This window comes from Anastrepha obliqua, chromosome 3, assembly GCF_027943255.1.
Source record: "Anastrepha obliqua isolate idAnaObli1 chromosome 3, idAnaObli1_1.0, whole genome shotgun sequence".
Taxonomy (NCBI): Eukaryota; Metazoa; Arthropoda; class Insecta; order Diptera; family Tephritidae; genus Anastrepha; species Anastrepha obliqua.
In genome coordinates, this window is record NC_072894.1 from 46,991,330 (window position 1) to 47,011,775 (window position 20,446).

General features: G+C 37.0%; 1 protein-coding gene across 1 annotated transcript in view; it reads right to left on the minus strand.

The window, feature by feature from the left end:
* LOC129240668 (dynein axonemal heavy chain 3-like) overlaps positions 1-20,446 on the minus strand; it is a 319,983-nt gene that overhangs the window by 272,972 nt on the left and 26,565 nt on the right. Inside the window, exons 8-9 of the mRNA XM_054876599.1 lie at positions 20,268-20,415; positions 2,905-3,021 (exon numbers count right to left, since the gene is read on the minus strand). Coding sequence (XP_054732574.1) covers positions 2,905-3,021; positions 20,268-20,415 — 265 coding nt within the window. The remainder of the gene's footprint in view (positions 1-2,904; positions 3,022-20,267; positions 20,416-20,446) is intronic.

The window sequence follows — 20,446 nt, forward strand, 5'->3', positions numbered from 1 at the left end:
AGGTCGTTGGTTCGAATCTCGGTGAAAGCAAAATTAATAAAAACATTTTTCTAATAGCGGTCGCCCCTCAGCAGGCAATGGCAAACCTCCGAGTGTATTTCTGCCATGAAAAAGCTCCTCATAAAAATATCTGCCGTTCGGAGTCGGCTTGAAACTGAAACAACACCAAGATGCACACCACAAATAGGAGAAGGAGCTCGGCCAAACACCTAACAGAAGTGTACGCCCCAATTATTTATTTTTTTTTAGAGGTACCGCAAACCCTAAGAAATTTTTCATTTATTTTACTTAGGTTGCCTTTTAAGAGACTCGTATTTGCAACACTACGTATGATGAGCTTAGTTCGATATTTTTAACGAAAAGTTTGGTATTTTTTAGTATAAACTCATATATAATGAGTTTTATGTGTTCATCAAGAATTTTCGTGCGATGATTTATTACGACTTTCGACGTAGATTACCGAGACAGGAGCGCATTGATCAACTTAACTCAGCTTTTGGATTCACAACACTGAGCCACTGTGAAATGCTGGTACAACGAGTTCCAATGAGGCCGTCGATCCTTGTAGGATGAATTTTGTACAGGCCGTCAAAATACGATGGTTTTGCTAGAAACAACCAATGCTGTGCGTTAATTTAAAACACAATATCGTGGGCTTAACATACATTCATGTGGCCGTCAGGAAGATTTAACCGTGTTGGGTACTGCATAATTTGACAATTTCTCACAAAAGGACATATGCATCCTGATTGGTGTTAAGAAATGTTGAAGAAACTCAGCCGCTATGGCCCAAAGAACGTCTTTGAGATCGTAGCAGGTGGCAAATTTTCCTTCTATGCATATAAGCTAGAAATCAAACAACAATCTATAGTATGGTTGTTCCAAGACTAGTTTAAACCTACAAAAGTTGTTCGCGGAAGAAGCACATTAAAGCATATGATCGCATGTTTTTTCTTAAAACCTGACCATTTTTCAACTGAAAGTTTCAAGAAACTTAAAACAGTCTATTGTGTGTGATACACAACCATTTTTTTCCCAGAAAATTTCGCAGAATTAAATAAAACCAACCGCCGAATACGAATCATCCTTCACCAAGACAATCCATGTATCAGTGAACAACTCACACAAGAGAATTGTTGAGCGCTCAAAAGGTCGAATTAATAAGTAATCCGCCTTATAGCTCTGATTTGCCACCTAATGATTTCTTTTTTTGAATGCCTGAAGAAGCTGTTGACAAATTTAAATAACTCGTTTTGGAGGTATCCACTTCTGAGCGGCAAAAGTGATTTGTCAATTGGTTCAAGCAAGTGCGAAAGTATGTTAACTTCCAAGGAGAATATTTTGAAAAACCATAAAGCCATTTTAAATATTATTTACTGTGTTTTTAATATATTACTATAAAATATAAATGGCAACTCTCATATATGTACGTAGCAGTATAAACAAAATTTCGAAAAATAAACGCAGTTGAGAAACAAATAAGAAAGCGGCAAATTCGGTCCGCGACCGCCATAGCCGAATGGGTTGGTACGTGACTACCATTCGGAATTCAGAGAGAACGTATGTTCAAATCTCGGTGAAACACCAAAATTAAGAAAAGGTTTTTTCTAATAGCGGTCGCCCCTCGGCAGGCACTTATAAACCTCCGAGTGTATTTCTGTCATGAAAAGGCTCCTCACTTAAAAAAAAAAAATATCAGCCATTGGGAGTCAGCTTGAAACTGTAGGCCCCTCCATTTGTGAAACAACATCAAAATGCACGCCACAAATAATAGGATGAGCTCGGCCAAACAACCAAAAAGGGTATGCGTACCAATTAAAAACAAAAAAAAACAGTTCTGTCCGCACCGAATACATTTACAACCTCGCACATTTTAATAAAATTTGAGCTTCTTGAAATCAAGCCAACACATAGACAATGAGAGTTATAAAGGGTATTTCAAAAGTGACATTTAGATATTAGCCGAGAATAATTCCTAGATGTTACGTCATCTTTGACAGTTGTCAAGTATACAGATGTACAATTTCGCACTATAGAATAACGCGTTAAAATTATTGAAACTTATTATAAAAATGGTCGATCTTCAGGAACAACATATCGTAAAAATCCTGAATTTCAAAGGTTAATGAACAAATTTCAAAAAACAGATTCTGTTGAAGATAGAACAAGGACTGCCACACCAAAAACTGGATGTTTTGCTGAGAATATTATTGCAGTAGTGCAAAGTGTTGGTGAATAACCTGCAACATCCATATCTCGACGTTCTCAAAAATTAGACATTCATAGATCAACTGTTTGGCGTATACTACATATAGACGTGCTCATGGTGGATATGTAAATGATATCGTCTTTCACATATAATGGTTAAGAGCCATATTTGGAATGAAAGTAGTAGAATGTGAAATAATCTAAATTTTTACATGTTTAGTTTTGAAACGACACGTAGGGGCGTCTTTTGCAAGGACCCTTTAATGTTGATATGGGACAAAGACTATGCCCACAAATTAAATGCTAAGACAAAATTTCTGTCCGAGCATCTTTTGTTACCAGCTATAACTCTCATTGTCTACGTGTTTCTTTGATTTCAAAAGCTAAACAATTCAAATTTTACTAAAGTATGCGCGTACTGGTATATAAAATTCGGTTCGGACCAAATTAGCCACTTCTTTATTTAATTTTTATTTTTAGAAAAATATTACCATGTTATATAGTTCTGCGTATGACAACTACAAGTGAATGTTTAAAAATGCCAAATTTGTTGGAAGGGTGTACCTTGAAACTGTCAGAAAAACAACAAACCGTGAATGGAAAGAGATAAAGTTAGCTTGGGAGGGTGTGTATTTAGAATCTCGCTTGACATTGTGAGTGTAATAATAAGTAAATATATAAATAAATAAAACTTACCTCTTCGCGTGATATAAACTTATGAACTTCCTGCAAAAATGGGATGCGTGGATCAATTTTTATCCAAATTTTCTTAATCAAGTGCGATGGAAATGTTTCTAGACTCAAAGCATTGATCTGAAAATATCAATTAAAATGCAATGATAAGAAATAAAAAAATGTAAAAGAAAAAACTATACCTTAAGTATTAAGTGCATGTGGCAAATTATCCTAGTATATGAAGTAAGTTGAGGCAAAAACCTGAACTTTTAATATAAATATTGCAAAGCACTATTATAAAAGACTTTTTTAAACTTTCTAACTTTGTAACTTACGCACATAATACCATCTTTTATGTCGGTATGTAAACGCTGAATAACTTTGTCATTTACCAACCGATCGGCTTCAACATACGAGTACAGGTTTTCGATACGTCAGTTCAGTACAATTTCAACCATAGATCGCTATACACCGAAACAACCGAAATCGACGCTATAAAACCCGAAATACTTGACAAGGTGATGACAAAAGCAGAAAAAAGATCTCAGTTTGTGATTGCTAATAAAGGTGGCCACTTGATTGATATTGTATTAAAAAAATAGTTTTAATAAATTGTAAATAACCAAACCAAATAAAATTATCTCACAAATACAAATCAGTTGTTTTTTTTTTCAAAGTTATTTAATATTTTCATACCGACTTAAAATATGGCGCACCACATATATACTCCTATATTTAAGGGATTCTTGCAAGAAATTCAAAAATCGTACAGTCTGTCTAATGGAAGCGTGATTGGCGAAATTCAAACTTAGGAATTCCCTATATCCTTTTCGCAATACGCGTTGCGCAATTGGTTAGTGTTGTGAGAAATGTAGAAAGCCGACGTTGTTTTCAGAAAAGTGTTCCGCGTATGAAAACCGATTTGAAGCATTGATCCTATGTAAACATTCCAAGGGTCTAAAAATGTCACGCGCATCTGCAGCAAAATATTTGAGGAAATCGAAAACGTTCATATATAAATGGGTGCTAAGGTATATTGGAGTTAAAACGTTGACGACTACCCCGGACAAGGCCCAAAAAAAACTACTTCTCCAAAGCAAATTCAGAGGGTTATTGACTGGTGTTATTGTATCCAAAGGCGCGCGCGCGTTTACGTTCCAGAAGACACCAAATTCCGCAGCACAGTGAAAAACCCGCTGCTCTCATTATAACACATTGAGAAAAGACTTGCATAGGCTAAAGCAAATTCAGAACGAAATTGGTAAAACGTAATATTCGTGGATGAATCTTCGAATCACGAACTGTGAAGCGTCCAGTTAAGGTTCATGTTTGGTGCTGCTCTTGATTTCGCCATTTATTTGTGTTTACTGCCAATTTGCATGCAGATTTGTGGAATAAAATTTACCAAAAAGTATTATCATCTTCAACTGTGAAGATGTTTGGAAGAACTATCAAGCCTTGGATGCTACAAGGGGATCACGATTCCAGGTATCGGAACCAATGTTGTATAGATGAGAAACAGAAAAATGGGATTGGAATGTTGGATTCGATCGTATAGGAAGGCAAAGGAACAAAGCAATGAAGCGGCTTGGTGTCAAAGCGAATAAAATTACGTTGCAATCTTTATATTCGATTGGAAAAATTTGACTAGATTGAATTCCAGATTAACGAAGCATATTTAAATTTTGATCGCACTTAAGATATAATGAACATTTTTCATGCATACTGATCTTTGTACACTAAAATATGCAAAATTGCAGTAATCTTAAAAGAAACAACAATAAATTGTTAGCACAAGTTATCAAAAACCAAGATAAACCTGAATATGATTAAAGTCAATGATAGGTAGCTTTGCCTAAACCGTTTTAAAAATTGTATGGAATTAAATAAGAATAGTTTTAGAACCATCGCAGGACGTTTGAATTATCATCTCACTAATCAGGGAATATACTCCAATGGAATTTGCAGTTTTTTTTTGGGAGGAAGATGAATGCACCAAACATACACTGGCATCGTGTCCAAAAACTTTACCAGAGGGGGAAAAAACACAATAAAATAGGAAAAATACTACAATTTATTGAGGAAGCTGGCGAAAATACTTTGAATTTATGAAGGGGGCGCATAGATCTGATATGTCGCAATGCTAAAACCCGGAGTCACATGTGTCTCCCTACATCCCGTTGCATGAGTTTATAAATTTTTACAACGAGAATAAAAAAGCTTCACCCTTGTGTCTCTCAAGCTTGTAGCGCCGAGTTCAATATTTTCATTTGGTCTTGATGTCCGGCTGAGCCACTATCGTAGGCTGTTTGCTACCGAACTTGTTGCTCGGAACCTTCGCATCTATGAATTAAGCAAATTTTCACAAGGGACATCACTTAAACTCACATTTTTCATCCATCCACTGCGACATTTTGACTAAATAACCCGTACGAATAACGAAGCTAACGCGGTCCCCTCATCGCTCATATGCTCAGCGTTTAGGGAGAAAGTTTTAATTTAAAACCTAGTTTTGACACCAGATACTCTTTATGTAAAGAAACATAACTATTTATGCCCGGAATTGCAGCGGGACAGCGGGTAAAGGGTTGACGGGTGGTGATCAGTTGATCACCATTTCTCTAGGAAAATTCGGTCGGTTAAACACAATTGCGACGGGACGGTTTTCAGCTGACATTTTGTGGTTACAATAAAATTAATTTTGTGGTGAAATCTTTTCGTTTGCTATATTTTTTAAACAACTCGTTCAATCTCATCGTTAAAAAATAATAAAATCTTACTAAATTATTAAAATTTTGTGGGTTTTCTTGTGCCAAGCGAATATTATTTGCTAGTTATTTGCCTGCTATTGCCTCTTGTTGCTTATAAACACACGAATTGTCATCAAGTGATCAGAGAAGAAACTCTAAGTCTTCAACCCGTCGGAGAAAATATAAATTAATTTAAATATCCCCCGCCGCAATTCTGAGCAATTTCATGCTATTAAATGTGTTCTAATTTTGACAGCGGGTACCCGTCAACCCGTTACCCGTTGTCCGCTGCAATTCTGTTCAAGGGGCAATGCTGCTCTGTACAAACTTTGGGTTACTAATATGACCATTAAATTTGATTGTTTCCTTATAAAAAAAAAAAAAATAAAACAATGCAATTTTCTTAATTTTTAATATTTAGTCTGTGGCGGATCTTTTGGTGGAAATGTCCATATGTAGGTAAATTTGGTAGCACACATTTTTATTAGTGAATACTTTCGCCTTTTTCTCCAATAAACAATTTCACTCACTTTCCAAAGAAGCTATCTATATTCTTTTTAAAAGTGTTCTTCAGGATTCATGGCGAATTTATTTCATCGCCAAATGCAGTTTCGGCAATAGAGAATAGTCTCTGGATGCTGAATCCGATGATCATGGCGAATAGTGTATTGGAATGATTTTCCCTTTTGTCAGAAATTTACGCATAACTTTTCGCCGATCGATTCATTATTTGTTGGTACCACAGCTTATGTCTAAAAACTCGGTCAAAAAACGGTGCACAGTTGTCTGACGAAAGCCCAATTCCATTTCCATAATTTTCGTATACAATTTCTTACTTTTTTTCTACGGAAATCATGCAGTTCTGCAATGTCTCCTGTGAGAAATCTACTCTATGGACTGAAAGAGCAACAACCTAGTCTGCTCTGCGGGAAATCGCAGGAAATCTCTCATGTGGGAAATCGCTACAGATTTTCAACTAATTAGCAGCCACTCAAAAGTCAATTTCAGAATACAGAAATATATTATATTTATAAAATGTTTTATGCAAAGTTCTGTCATTCCAAAAACGAGTCACAGGTATCGATATATAAAAATACATATTTAAATTTAATAGACCGCCCGAAACTTTGCAAAGTTTTTTATGAAATTCATCAGAAATTTAAGTGTGTAACATTACAACCGAGCAGCAATGTCCAATTCATTCAGATATTAAAATACCTGCATGTCACAGCTGGAAATTTGTGAAAAGAAAAGAATTTAATACAAGTACTTACATATGTACGCATGTAATTACACGTGCACGTAATTATGTATTTGCCCACAAAGAAATTTTGGTGTGAAGTTCTTTCTTTTGTTGCTGCCAACTATGTATTAGGAAATAGGACACATGCAAGGATGCATCCCAAAACAGCGAATGGATCATATTTGTGCTCTCAGTTTGAGATGAGCTATGTCCGTTAAAATATTTTTCTTTGCACTACCTTGGCATATTTAAATAGACACACAAATTTCAAAAAGAATATAAACTTTGAATAAAACTGATGCCGAGTTATGACGTCTGTTTATGTAACTAAAAGTGACCTTTTCCAACTGGGATGTATGAATGCTTATGTATGAATAGAGTGCATACCTAGATGGGGTGCGCCGAAAAAACTAATTAGTGAAAAGTTTTACCCACAAAAATCACGATAGGGAGAAATGTGCGTACACCGTGCATTTGCACTTACACTAGTGTATTAAAATTGTGAAATTTTATTTTTTCCTCAACTCCAAATACATAAAAAGCGGGCGTCAAGTTAATGTCTTTTTATATTAGCTCATAAACATTTCTACGAGGAATAAAGCGACAATCAACTGTCCAATCTACTTCATTTAGTCCAAGCCACCAGGTCACTGAGGCGATGATGCGTGTGCAATGGTTTTTACTGTTTCATTTTTAGTACTTCAATAGTTTTATTGGACATTTAGTTACGTACTTGCATATGTATAGGGTGTTTCTTTTAGAGCTTGAGATCTTAAAATACAAAAAATTGTTGAAATGATTTTTTTCATTATTATCTCGTAGATAGTTTCATGGCATTTATTTTTTACTGCTACGAGTTACATAGTCCATTCGATTAGTTCATTTCTTGACTACTTTTTCCAATATCTAAATGAGCTCAATCAACAAAAATGCGACGTAAATGGTGGTCAATTGGCTGGGATGATCAATCACAGCACGAGCTGTATTTTATAGTAGAAGGACAAAAATCAACAGGTTCAGAACGATGACGAATCGACATTTGTCTTCTTCATAATTTCGCTCTTTGGAAGCTTTATACTGGAGCTGAACGATTAAATGATGACTTGCAAAACCTTACTGAACAGAAATGCCAACACAGTTTGACACTCTTAGCTGTCAAACAGTACTTATCTACAGTATTGGCACACTACAGTATTGGCACACTCGAAAAATCAAAGTATAAAAAAATAGAAAACGGTATTTTCTAAATTTAAATATTTTAAGCTGTTTGTAATGGTATATCAACCACTCCTGCACAAGATAAGACGAGTGTTTTGGGTCATTATATTGTTGAAATTGCCAAGTTGTCCCATTAATTCCCAGTTTTTGACATTCGACTTAAATTTTCTTTAAGAATGTCGCGATACACATGCTTATCCATTGTCTCATCTATGAACACGAGCTTTCCGACACCACATGCCGCGAAACACCCCCAAACCATCACATTTCCTCCACCGTGTTTAACTATTTTCAGCAGGTTGTTCTCTTGAAGCTCTTTATTTGGCTTTCGCCAAATCTTTTGTGCTCCATCTGAATCAAATAAATTGAATTTTGATTCATTTCTAAATATGGTGGTGTTCCAAAAAGCGTTGGGCTTATTGAAATGCTGTTTATCAAATTCTAGCCTCTTTTTCTTATTTACCTTCGAAATGAAGGGTTTGGGTCGAGGAACTCGACCTTATATAGGGTATCCCCAACAGTTTAGGGGTTGAAATTGATTTCAATTGAATTTTGTAGGGTCTCGCACAATTTGACAGCCGAAGTTTTTGGATTTTGTGCCAGCGTGGACACCACACAATTCGCTCCTGTCGTGCGGTTAATTTTTTTAGGCGGCCAGATCTGCTCTCCGGAGTTATTTTACCAGTATTGCAATAAAGCATAAAGATGTTTCGAACGCTGGACGATGATTTATCGACGAGTTTGCCAATTTCGCGATAGGATTTTTTTTCTAAAATACAGTTTTATCATTAATTGACGTAGTTCTAGGGGAATTTCAGCAACACGGCCCATTTTGGTCTATGTCCGTTTAAAACGCACGAATAAGCAAAAAGCAAGAGTGAAAATAACGGGAGTTTACCGTTACGACGCCAAAAGCTTAAGCAAATATAAAGAATGTGCCAATACTTTTTTGATGTCAATTTGTGCCTTATTTTTCCTTCCAAAGTTGAGCTTGTAAACCTATGTAAATATTATTTTTTTCAAATGCATTTAGAAAATACCTTTTTTCTATTTTTTATTCTTTCATTAGAAGGAAAGTTATAGCACTGATAACTTTGATTTTTCGAGTGTGCCAATACTTTTTTGATTCACTGTATATCGATAGTTCGCACGCAGCTAACAACACACCCGATATATACTCGTAAATAAGTACTAAAGTATTTTATATATTCAGCATTCAATTAAACTACACTGGAATGGTTTATTCCGCTGCTGAGATTAGTGCTGCTGAATAACCTTCAGCATCGGTATTTAGACGTACTCCACAATTACATAGACATGTATGAATCACCCTGTCGTTCACAGCATCCAAACAAAACGTTTAACAGCGTCAAATCGTAGCTCCGAGGCCAATTGACAACGCAGAGATGGCTGATAACACGATTTCCGAACTTGACGCGCAAAAGATGGGTAGTGACATGTCATAAACTGTGTGGCATGGCGCGCTATTCTGCTGAAACCAAAGAACATCCAAGTCCGTGTCTTCAATTTCGGGTCACAAAAATCGTTTATAATTCATCTGTTGCGCGCACCGTTGACGGAAACGTTTCCAGCAGAATTTTCAAGGAAAAATATGCTAATGATGTCCCCGATCCAAAACTCACACCATATTGTCGCTCTCCGAGAATATATATGTACTTGTATTCACGTGCAAGTTTTCCGATCCTTATATGTGACAGTTTTGCTGTTAACAAGCCGAAATAGAAATGCCCTTCGTAAGAAAATATGATTTTCCGAACAAAATCCTTGTCCATTTCGTTTTCAATATTTCCTAACAAGCGTAAACCAATCCACTTCGTTCGGCGGATGATACTGACTTTCTGTCAAGAATCCCCGCGGTAAATCAAAATATGATATAATTAAAAAAAACAAAACTTGTGAGTTGTAACACCTTAAGTGGACTCATAATTTTTTTCTGTAAGGCATTCAATTGCTTGATTTTCTCGAAATAATTTATCAGTTAATTATTCATAGCCGTAACGTGAGTAAGTATCTTAATGAAAGCGCAATAAAATACAATATTTATAAAATTCCATATGGGCCTATTAGTGTCCCATAGAAAATTACTACTGGGTGAAAATATTGCATACTACTGGGAGTATGTCCCTTCATAAGGATGAGTTATTAGGGAGGGTTCTTTATGTATGGTACAGTAATATTTTTTTTTCTTTTGATTTATTTAGTAATTAAATATAAATTGACACAAATCAACAAAAAGGTAATAATCGCTGATTTTTGTTGTGCTGAATTTACGATTTGTCGGTTTTCACGGGTTTGTACTCTGAATGTTGTTAAAAAAATAATATTATAATAGAATAAAAAACTGGTATTTATTAAAAAACAAATTAAATCCAGGTCGAGGTAGTCGAAAAAGTCTTTTCGTATTTCTAATCAAACTTCAACTCATTTTTTTTTATATTTATAATGAACTTTATTAAACCAAATATGTACCATTTTGGTCGACCACTTTTTGCCATTTTTCTTCTAAAGACATTATTCCATCAGTGTAAAACTTTTGTGGTTTTTTGTAATTTTCACAGGCTCCTCTTGAAGCCAACTTTACTCCATTAAGGGAGTTCTGCATTGATCGAAACAAATGGTAGTCCGATGGTGCAAGGTCAGGGCTATATGGTGGATGCATCAAAACTTCCCAGCCAAGCTCTCCCAGTTTTTGCCGTGTCATCAAAGATGTGTGTGGCCTAGCGTTGTCCTGATGGAAGACGACGTCCTTTCTGCTGATCAGTTCTGGCCGTTTTTTTTCGATTGCTTGCTTCAACCTCATCAGTTGTTGACAGTAAAGTGTAGAATCAATCGTTCGAGCAGGCTGGAGCAGCTCATAGTGAATGATTCCTTTCCAATCCCACCAAACACACAGCATAACCTTTCGAGGCGTCAATCCTGGCTTTGCGACCTTTTGTTGAGCTTCACCACCCTTACACCATGATCTTTTTCCCACATTATTGTCCTATTTGATCCACTTTTCGTCTCCTGTTACCATTCGCTTCAGAATTGGTTCGATTTCATTTCGTTTCAGCAAAGAATCTCTGATGTTAATTCGGTCCATTAAATTTTTCACAGACAATTCATGTGGTACCCAAACATCGAGCTTCCTTTTGTAACCAGCCATTTTTCAATGTTTCAAAACCGATTGATGATGAATGTTTAGTGCCTTGGCGATGTCATGGCAGCTTATGTGACGGTCCTGGTCAATCCTTTCCATAATTTCATCGACTTTTTCAACGTTAGGTCGACCCGAGCGAGGTGCATCTTTCACATCGAAATTTCCAGAACGGAAGCAAGCGAACCATTGTTGTGCTACACGAACTGGGGCTTTATTGTGAAAAAACGGTACAAAATATTTTATTCGAAGTATTGGCCAACGCTAGCTACAACTTTCGCCCATCTTTCGGGCAATTTCCGGATGCCGTTTCTCCAAAATTCTGGCCGCTGCTTGGCTATCCATGACTCAACCCATATTTTGGTAGCCTCGTACGAGGAGAACCGCTGGTCCGCCAAATCGAGACTCATATGCCGGAACAAATGATAATCGGAGGGAGCTATGTCTGGACTATACGGCGGGTGGGGTAACACTTCCCAGCCAAGCGTTCCAAGGTATTTTTTGACAGGTTGAGCAACATGCGGCCGAGCGTTGTCATGTTGCAAAATAACCTTGTCGTGCTTTTTTACCGTTTCCGGCCGTTTTTCTTTCAATGCCCGGCTTAAACGCATCAATTGCAGTCGGTAACGATCCCCCGTGATTGTTTCGCCCGGTTGGAGCAGCTCAAAATATACGACGCCGACCTGATCCCACCAAATGCAGAGCATGATTTTCTTGCCGTGAATATTCTGCTTGGCCGTCGACGTTGATACGTGGCCGGGCAAACCCCATGATTTTTTGCGTTTTGGGTTATCGTAGTGGATCCATTTTTCGTCGCCAGTCACCACCCGATGCAAAAAGCCCTTCCGATTTTGTCGCTCGATCAGCAATTCGCACGTAAAAAATCGCCGTTCGACGTCGCGCAGCTTCAACTCGTACGGGACCCAATGTCCTTGCTTTTGGATCATTCCCATCGCTTTTAGACGCTTGCAAACGGTTGATTTATCAACGCCCAATGATTCAACAAGCTCTTCTTGGGTTTGGCACGAGTCCTCGTTTTCCAATTCCCCCAATTCCGCGTCCTCGAACTTTTTGGGCTGGCCAAGACGCTCCTTGTCTTCGGTGTGAAAATCACCACTTTTGAATCGTCGAAACCAGTACTCACATGTTGAAATCGACGGAGTATGGTCTGGGTAGGCCTCCTGCATCAATTCACGGGCTTGGGTTGTATTTTTTTTCAAATTGAAGCAGAAAAGCAAAGCTTCCCGCAAATTGCATTTCGACGGCACGAAAGTTGACATACTCGGAGCACGAAAACACTGCGTTGTTTATACTTCAGCGAAATGACAGATACTGATAAATAAAGCCTAGGGATGAGGCTTTGTCATGAATATATATTCAGTATTGCCAACGCGATAAAGTGATAAATAGCGCCATCTGTGTGCCACCTTTAAAACTAATTCAACCTCCTATATTATATATATAATTGGCGCGTACACCCCTTTTTGGGTGTTTGGCCGAGCTCCTCCTCCTATTTGTGGTGTGCGCCTTGATGTTGTTCCACAAATGGACGAACCTACAGTTTCAAGCCGACTCCGAACGGCAGATATTTTTATAAGGAGCTTTTTCATGGCAGAAATACTCTCAGAGGTTTGCCATTGCCTGCCGAGGGGCGACCGCTATTATAAAAATATTTTTCTTAATGTTGGTGTTTTCACCGAGATTCGAACCGACGTTCTCTCTGTGAATTCCGAATGGTAGTCGCGCACCAACGCATTCGGCTACGGCGGCCGCCTGGCGGCGGTCTTTCCACTTACTCTCGCTTATTCTCGCTATGCTTTTCGTTTGTCAAAGCTATTGATTTCCGAAAGGCTTCCACTATGAAAAATACATTTTCAAGTTTTAAACGCAAATAAAAGCCGCACTTTTGCTACTCGTGAACGTGTTTTATAAAAAAAAAGATTTTAAATTTGAATTGCCACTGGAAAACGGTGCGGCCTACAATAGCGTCATGTTTAAAAACTCGCATGTCTTTCACAGACAGATTGGAGATGAAAAGAAATAGGTGTAGGTGCATTTAATCGCGAAATTAATAGTCGACCGTCTGCGGCTAATTTGGTTGTCGTAGCTGACTGAACTTATGAGTTTCTACTACCATTCAGGAAGATGAGGAATTGATTGAAAAAGTAGTTTCTAGAGCAAACCTTCAATTGCAATTCCGCCCAAATAAAGTAACTCAATAACAAATATTCTGGTGGATAATAAGATGGTATGCTCTTATTTTTGCAATTTGATAAATTTATTAAATAAGTGCAGAATTTCCACATCAAAATATATAAAACACGCGTTCTTGTCAAGGCGTACAGAAGTTGGACAGCATAGGCTTAAAGCCTTCCGTATATATTTATGTGTAACTGTAAATATTATATATTGAGCTCGTAGCCACTTGTTATGTATGTTTCCATTTTCTTTTCATTATTTGTATTTATTACAATATTTGCAGTTCAGATCAACAGAAACTCCACTTCATTAATTAACAACATGGAAGGGCAAATTCTTTTTAACATGTTTACAGTTTGCAACTATAACTTATCGTTATTCATATATATATATTTATATATATATTAGCAACATATAAGGGTGGCTCTTATTTTGACAAGTGCTCGGATTCTTGGTCTCTGCCCTATAGATATGCGACTAGCCATATGTATGTTATAACATAAATGCACAAAGTTGTGGGTCAACCAAAAATGGTTTAGAGAAGTCTTACAGCGATTGAAATATAGAAAATTTGTGGTTCTTGCCTTTTTTAATTTTAGCCCACCATATCTCATTTAATAAGATTAGTACCATTTTCCACATCTTTAGTTTCTCATCCTTGTAAAATGACTGAAATCAGTGAATTTGGCGAACTAATAGCCGAGTTGCAGAAAAAATCATTTATCGCATTCGGACTTTCATGCAAATGTGATGAATAAATTAGAGCGTTGCAAGTGCAGATTCGTGCGCAAGTGACACATGCTTGTACGAGTAGTTTCCAATGCCACCTTCGTTAAAAAGTTTCTGGAATATATTCAGAAAATTCAAAATACAAGGCTATTACACAAAGTGATATTATGGCCCTCAAAGTATTCCCCTTCAACGGCAACGCCCTTTTGGCAGCGGTTGATCCAGTTCTCGAAACATTTCCGGAATTATATTTTCGGTGGAGCCATCAGAGCAGTCTTCGATATTTCCATTACTTCCTTTCGGCTGTTAAAACGTAGCAGTAGCAGGGAGCCATATCAGGTGGATTCGATGGCTGTTCTTGGGTAAAAAATTCGCAGAGAATGATGGTACTGTGCGATGATGCATTATTATAGCGCAAAATCCACGAGCTGTTGTCCCATAAATTCTTTCTTTTTGGGCGAATTGCTTAACATAAACGTCTCATAACTTCCAAGTAGTTCTATTAACTGTCGCGCCTACGGCCAAACACTCTACTGCGTTGTATAAATTTTTAGCTGAATAAATTTTGGAAGAGGAACATTGCGTTTTGTTACAACTTCGACTAACACCGTTGGAATTAAAGGAGCTGCAACATTATTATATTATTTTACACTATCCCATTATTTCTAGGTGTTGAGACAGAGAATCCCAGCACTTTTATTTTTCTTCATACATATAAGGGCCACTCTAATGTTACTTTGCTAGTGAATGGGCAAATAAATTTGTAGATAAAAACCGGCATTCATCAAACACACAACAAAAGTAGTATTTATTTTCTTTTTTTAGCTTACAAATCAACAACTACCAACTAAACTAAAGTAAAGGCCAAGCCATTCAAGCATATTTTCTGTGACTTCATTCAACTCCTAACTATGCAGATGAAGTCATTATACGTACATTGTGCTTTGAAATATAGTGAAGTCGCGATAAAACCATTGAATTGAATAATTTTATTTTTTTAACGAAAATTGTTAGATAGTTATGTAAAACTTTGGTGATTTAAATATCGGCAGTCGAATCGAAAACTTCGAACAAGTTTATGACCTAGAAAAATGTAAAGAATATAAAATTATACAGATTTATACGCAAACTCAGTTGAATTTATTCATGCGTATTCGTTTACCTAAGGTCGCTGCATCTTATGAAATAATCATAGTATAAATACATATATGCTACTGTGGGCAAAAAGTAAGGTGAATTTATTTGTCAAACTTCGCGGGATTAAAATTTCGCTCTAGTTATTTTTTTCATGAGTTGGCAGCACTGTTAATAACATCTGGGCCAACTTTCATGTGAATGTCATTATCAGTAATATATTTACGCTGTGTTTACCAAACGACCAAGAGTGCATTTTTCGATTTTTACAATATCTGATTTGATTGAGCAGAGAAGTGCCATCAAATTTTGTTTGCGGAATGAAATTTCGGCTGCGGAAACGTTTAGCATGTTGCAGAAGGCATTTGGTGATTCGACCATGTCGCAGAAAAATGTTTATAAGTGGTACAAAGACTTCAAAGAGGGTCGAGAACGTGTTGATGACTTGGAGCGCTCCGGACGACCATCGACGTCAACAGATGACCAACACGTCAATAAAGTGAAAGAGTTAGTGCTCAAAAATCGTCGGTTGACTGTTAAAGACCTTACTGATATGATCGGAATATCAGAAGGATCTGTGAAAACCATTTTGAAAGACCATTTCGGCCTACGAAAAGTCAAGTCTCGTTTGGTACCGAAAACTCTCAATTTCTTGGAAAAAAGTCGTCGCGTTGATGTGTGTGAAACAATGCTTTCAGACTATCAGGACAAGCTCAAATGCATCATTACGGGAGATGAGACTTGGATTTATGCTTACGACCCTGAAACAACTCACCAATCAAGCGAATATCGTGCTAAAGGCGAGGCCAGACCGAAAAGAGCACGTCAAAGTCGTACAAAAATAAAGGTCATGATGACAGTTTTTTTCGATTTTAGTGGTGTGGTGCACTATAAATTCCTTCCACCTGGCCAAACTGTTAATAAGGAATATTATTTGAGCATTATGCTTCGTTAACGTGAAGCAATTCGTCTGAAAAGACCAGAATTATGGGCCAATAACTCTTGGTTTTTGCATCACGATAATGCACCGTCTCACAATGCACTCGTTCTTCGTGACCATTTCGCCAAAAATTCCACGCAAATGACTTCTGGCTATTCCCAAAACTCAAGAGACCACTCCGGGGAACGCGTTTCGAGTCGATTGAGGAGATAAAAGCTGAAGGCTATACCGGAAATGGACTGTTTGGCATGTTTCGGGGAATGGAAAAATCGTTGGCATAAGTGTATTTCATCGAGAGGGGAGTATTTTGAAGGCGATGAAATTGATTTACAAAAATAAATATTTTTTATTTTACAACCAAATTCACCTTATTTTTTGCCCACAGTATATATAATTGGCGCGTACACCCTTTCTGGGTATTTGGCCGAGCTCCTCCTCCTATTTGTGGTGTGCATCTTGATGTTGTTCCACAAATGGAGGGACCTACAGTTTCAAGCCGACTCCGAACGGCAGATATTTTTATGAGGAGCTTTTTCATGGCAGAAATACAAACGGAGGTTTGCCATTGCCTGCCGAGGGGCGACCGCTATTAGAAAAATGTTTTTATTAATTTTGCTTTCACCGAGATTCGAACCAACGTTCTCTCTGTGAATTCCGAATGGTAGTCACGCACTAACCCATTCGGCTACGGCGGCCGTCAGTATAAATACATACGACACCCTAAAATATCTGTATCAGCGCCACACTAAAGATTTTTTGCGTATACTCTAAGGTTTCGTTTTATGCGGACTACTTTTATGCGATTTTGCAGTTATGCAGATTGTATTTCATCCAAAAATTTCTTGGACAATCATCGCAAGGTTTAATTACTGATTACATTGTCAGAAAGGAAAGAAAATGAAGTTTCTGAAAATCCATCGCCCTTGCCGCGAATACATATTGCAGACTCTTTTGATGACGAATGTGATTTGGAACCACTTCGTCAACCATGCAAATCATTATCAAATAGTGATAATGATTAAAAAATGTAAAACTAAATTTGAATACAAGTTTACTTGAAGCTTTTAATGAATTTCTTTCGTACATTCGAAGTAGTTTATAAAGCAGCTTATTTTTTTAAGTTTTGCAAACTTTTTTAAGCGTATTTTAAGTGAATTTTAACTCGTTGTTTTGGTTTTATGCGATTTTAGAAAAATAAGGACCGTATCCCTCCTTTTTCAAGGCAAATGAAAATGCGATTTTTTAATATGCGCCGTTCTGTAGAACGTATCCACCGCATAACACGATACGTTATGGTACTCTTCGCCCGATTTCAATAAAAATACACCGATTTGAAAATAATTTCCTTCCTTTAGTGCAGAAATGTTAATATATAATTAATATAGTGGGTGTGGCATCTGACATATAGACTAAATGTGAAATCGATATATTTCTGAAACCAATTGAACTAGAGAAATAAAACTTGAACCACGTACTTACGATGAAAAGTGGTACGAATTAGCAAAGGAGGCATAACACCTCCCATATATACAGAAAATTTCAAACCGCTATTTTCTAGAACCACAAAAGCGAAGATAACAAAATTTGATACAGTTACACAATTTGTCAACATCTGTCTTATGGTAGGTATTGGAAAAGGGAGCGTGCTCTTCCCGTACTAACTGAAATTCCCCGATCGCTTTTCTCTGGCACCGCTTATCCTAAGGTACTGAAATTTCGCTATCGGTCAAAAGCATTAAATATTGGAAAAGGGGGCGTTGCACCTCACATACAAACTTAAATATCATTTTTGTCAAAGAAATTTCAGCTTCTCGCCTAAATATGCTACCTGGCTTGCGTACCTGAATGTAGTTTCAATATGTCTACGAATGTGTTCGAATGTGTTTTTATTCCATGGTTAACGAATGCAGCACCCTTTGTGCACACAGCTTTTTGAAACCCACTCTTCAGTCAAAATATTGCTTACAATGTATTATAATGAGATGCCTAGAGCTTCTACCAAATCTCTTTCAGTTACTCGACCATTTTCCAATACGATATCCTATATTTTTTATACGATTTCTGGTGTTGTTGCTGTTTTTGGACGTCTTTGACGTAGATCGTGTTAAATTCCGCAACCCATCTTTACACTTTAAACATTCGTGACACATTGACACTAAAGGGCTTGTGAACAAATAATGAAATGTCAGGTTCAAATAAAACTTCACCTACGTTCATATGAAAAGCGATTAACATAACAAAAAAAAAAATTAGGCTAGTAGTGGCGCTCTCTAGTTTTTTTGATGGTGGGTACTTTAGGTATGGGTAAATTAATATTTTTTTAAATGCATTTTCCATAGGAATGTGAAATTTTATATTTAATTAAAAACACAATAATTGAAATATCGGGTTGATATGGCACACATCTTAAATATGTAGCAGTTTGTAACTCGATATCGGTCATGAAGCCACCACCAGTAGGTAAGCAGCGACCGATTCTTTAGAGCCAATTTTCTGCCACTCTTCCAAACGTACTGGGTCTTCAATGTTGTAGACTAGATGGCATATGCCAACGCAACTTCTTACAAAGAAGTCCAACAAACATTCCACCGAACAATTACTCAGGTTTATACAAAATTTACAAAATGTGTGGCTTGCGGCAGCAATAGTTGTAATTCTATATCAGTGGTGTCAATATTAGTCTTTTAATATGGTACAATAGCAGGCTCTATCAATTATTGGATTCTTTTCTGTTCAATAATAATGCACAGTTTGCTTATTAATAAAACCGTTAAACTTAAAATAAGTTTAATCGCTTAACATAATTATTCGATGGAATTGCGTAAACTTTTGCAGAGCCGAATCAGAGCACAACGATTTTTAGAAGTGTGCTCTTTAACATACCGTTATTTGGTTCGGAGCGAATTTGACAGAACCAGCTGATGGGCTGACGTCACTTGAGATGTGTTCACAAAACTACAACTAAGATTGTGTTGGTGATATATGAAAAAATTAGCCAATCACACTTCGTTGGCGTTTGAGAAATTGTACGAGAATGTGAATATGTGTGAAATGATTGTGTTAGTGATATACGAAAAAAAATTAACGCAGCATTCCCCAATGCTGCTTTGTTGCTATCTGAACAACGACTGATTGAATCGAGTGTGTGAATACTCGTATGTGTGAAATGATCGTGCAGAATTCGGCAGCCGAATCGCCCATGTGACGCAGCAGCCGAAGTTCCGCTCACAATTTTATTTTCACCATAGTTAAAGCGGTCCTTTGCATAACTTGAATTTATTTGATATTGTACATGGTGAAAAATTTTTTAGAGGTGTACTACCTAGCAGAACGTTATTCGGCTCTAAGCGAATTTGACAGGAATGCCAACGTCATTCGTTTTGTGTTTCACTAAGATAAAGCTAAATTTTTTGAAGCACAAAACGATCGACGTAGAATCCAAAGTTTCCCTCAACATTTTTTTTTCACCATACCTAATGAGCAAACCTGGTATCTATTATCCTTGGGTATTGTGAGGGTGTACAAAAGATCTTTTAGGTCGCAGTGTCGGTCATTGGACCACCTACTAGGGTAAATTATTATTATTATTATTGTGAGGGTGTAGGTAAAGATTTTTACAAAAAATTCACCACAATGAGGATTGAGATTCCCCATTTGTGTCTGCGATGTGGAATTGACTGAATGACTTATTTTGAATTGAAGCTCTTACAGCTCACTGTGACAGACATTGGCTAAAGTCGGATTTATGTACCCACTATAGCAGGTAAAGTCTGTCTGGTGGAGCGATCATTACGACCGACTTAAGTGATTTAAAATTGTGAGCACCGACTTAGAATTTCAATAATTATTGATAATTTTCAAACTTTGCGCTTTTGAAACCTTCACCATTACAGGTATAATAATTTAAACCTTGAGAAACGTCACAACAGTGCTAGATTATACAACAAAATGCAAGGGTGCGCTTTCATTTAAATACAAGATTGTTTTGTTCCCATTGAAAATACCACTACTTACGCTTTTCATAAGATATTTGTATCTCTTTTCAATTTTCGGTGTGAATTTTTCTTGAGACACTTTTAATTGCTCCTCGTAGCGTGCCAGTATAATAGCTTTTTGTTTCTCGGGATAGACGGGCTGCAGGCCTTCGAGATACTTGAATCTTCTGAAAAATAAAAATATTATTAAAAATGTGG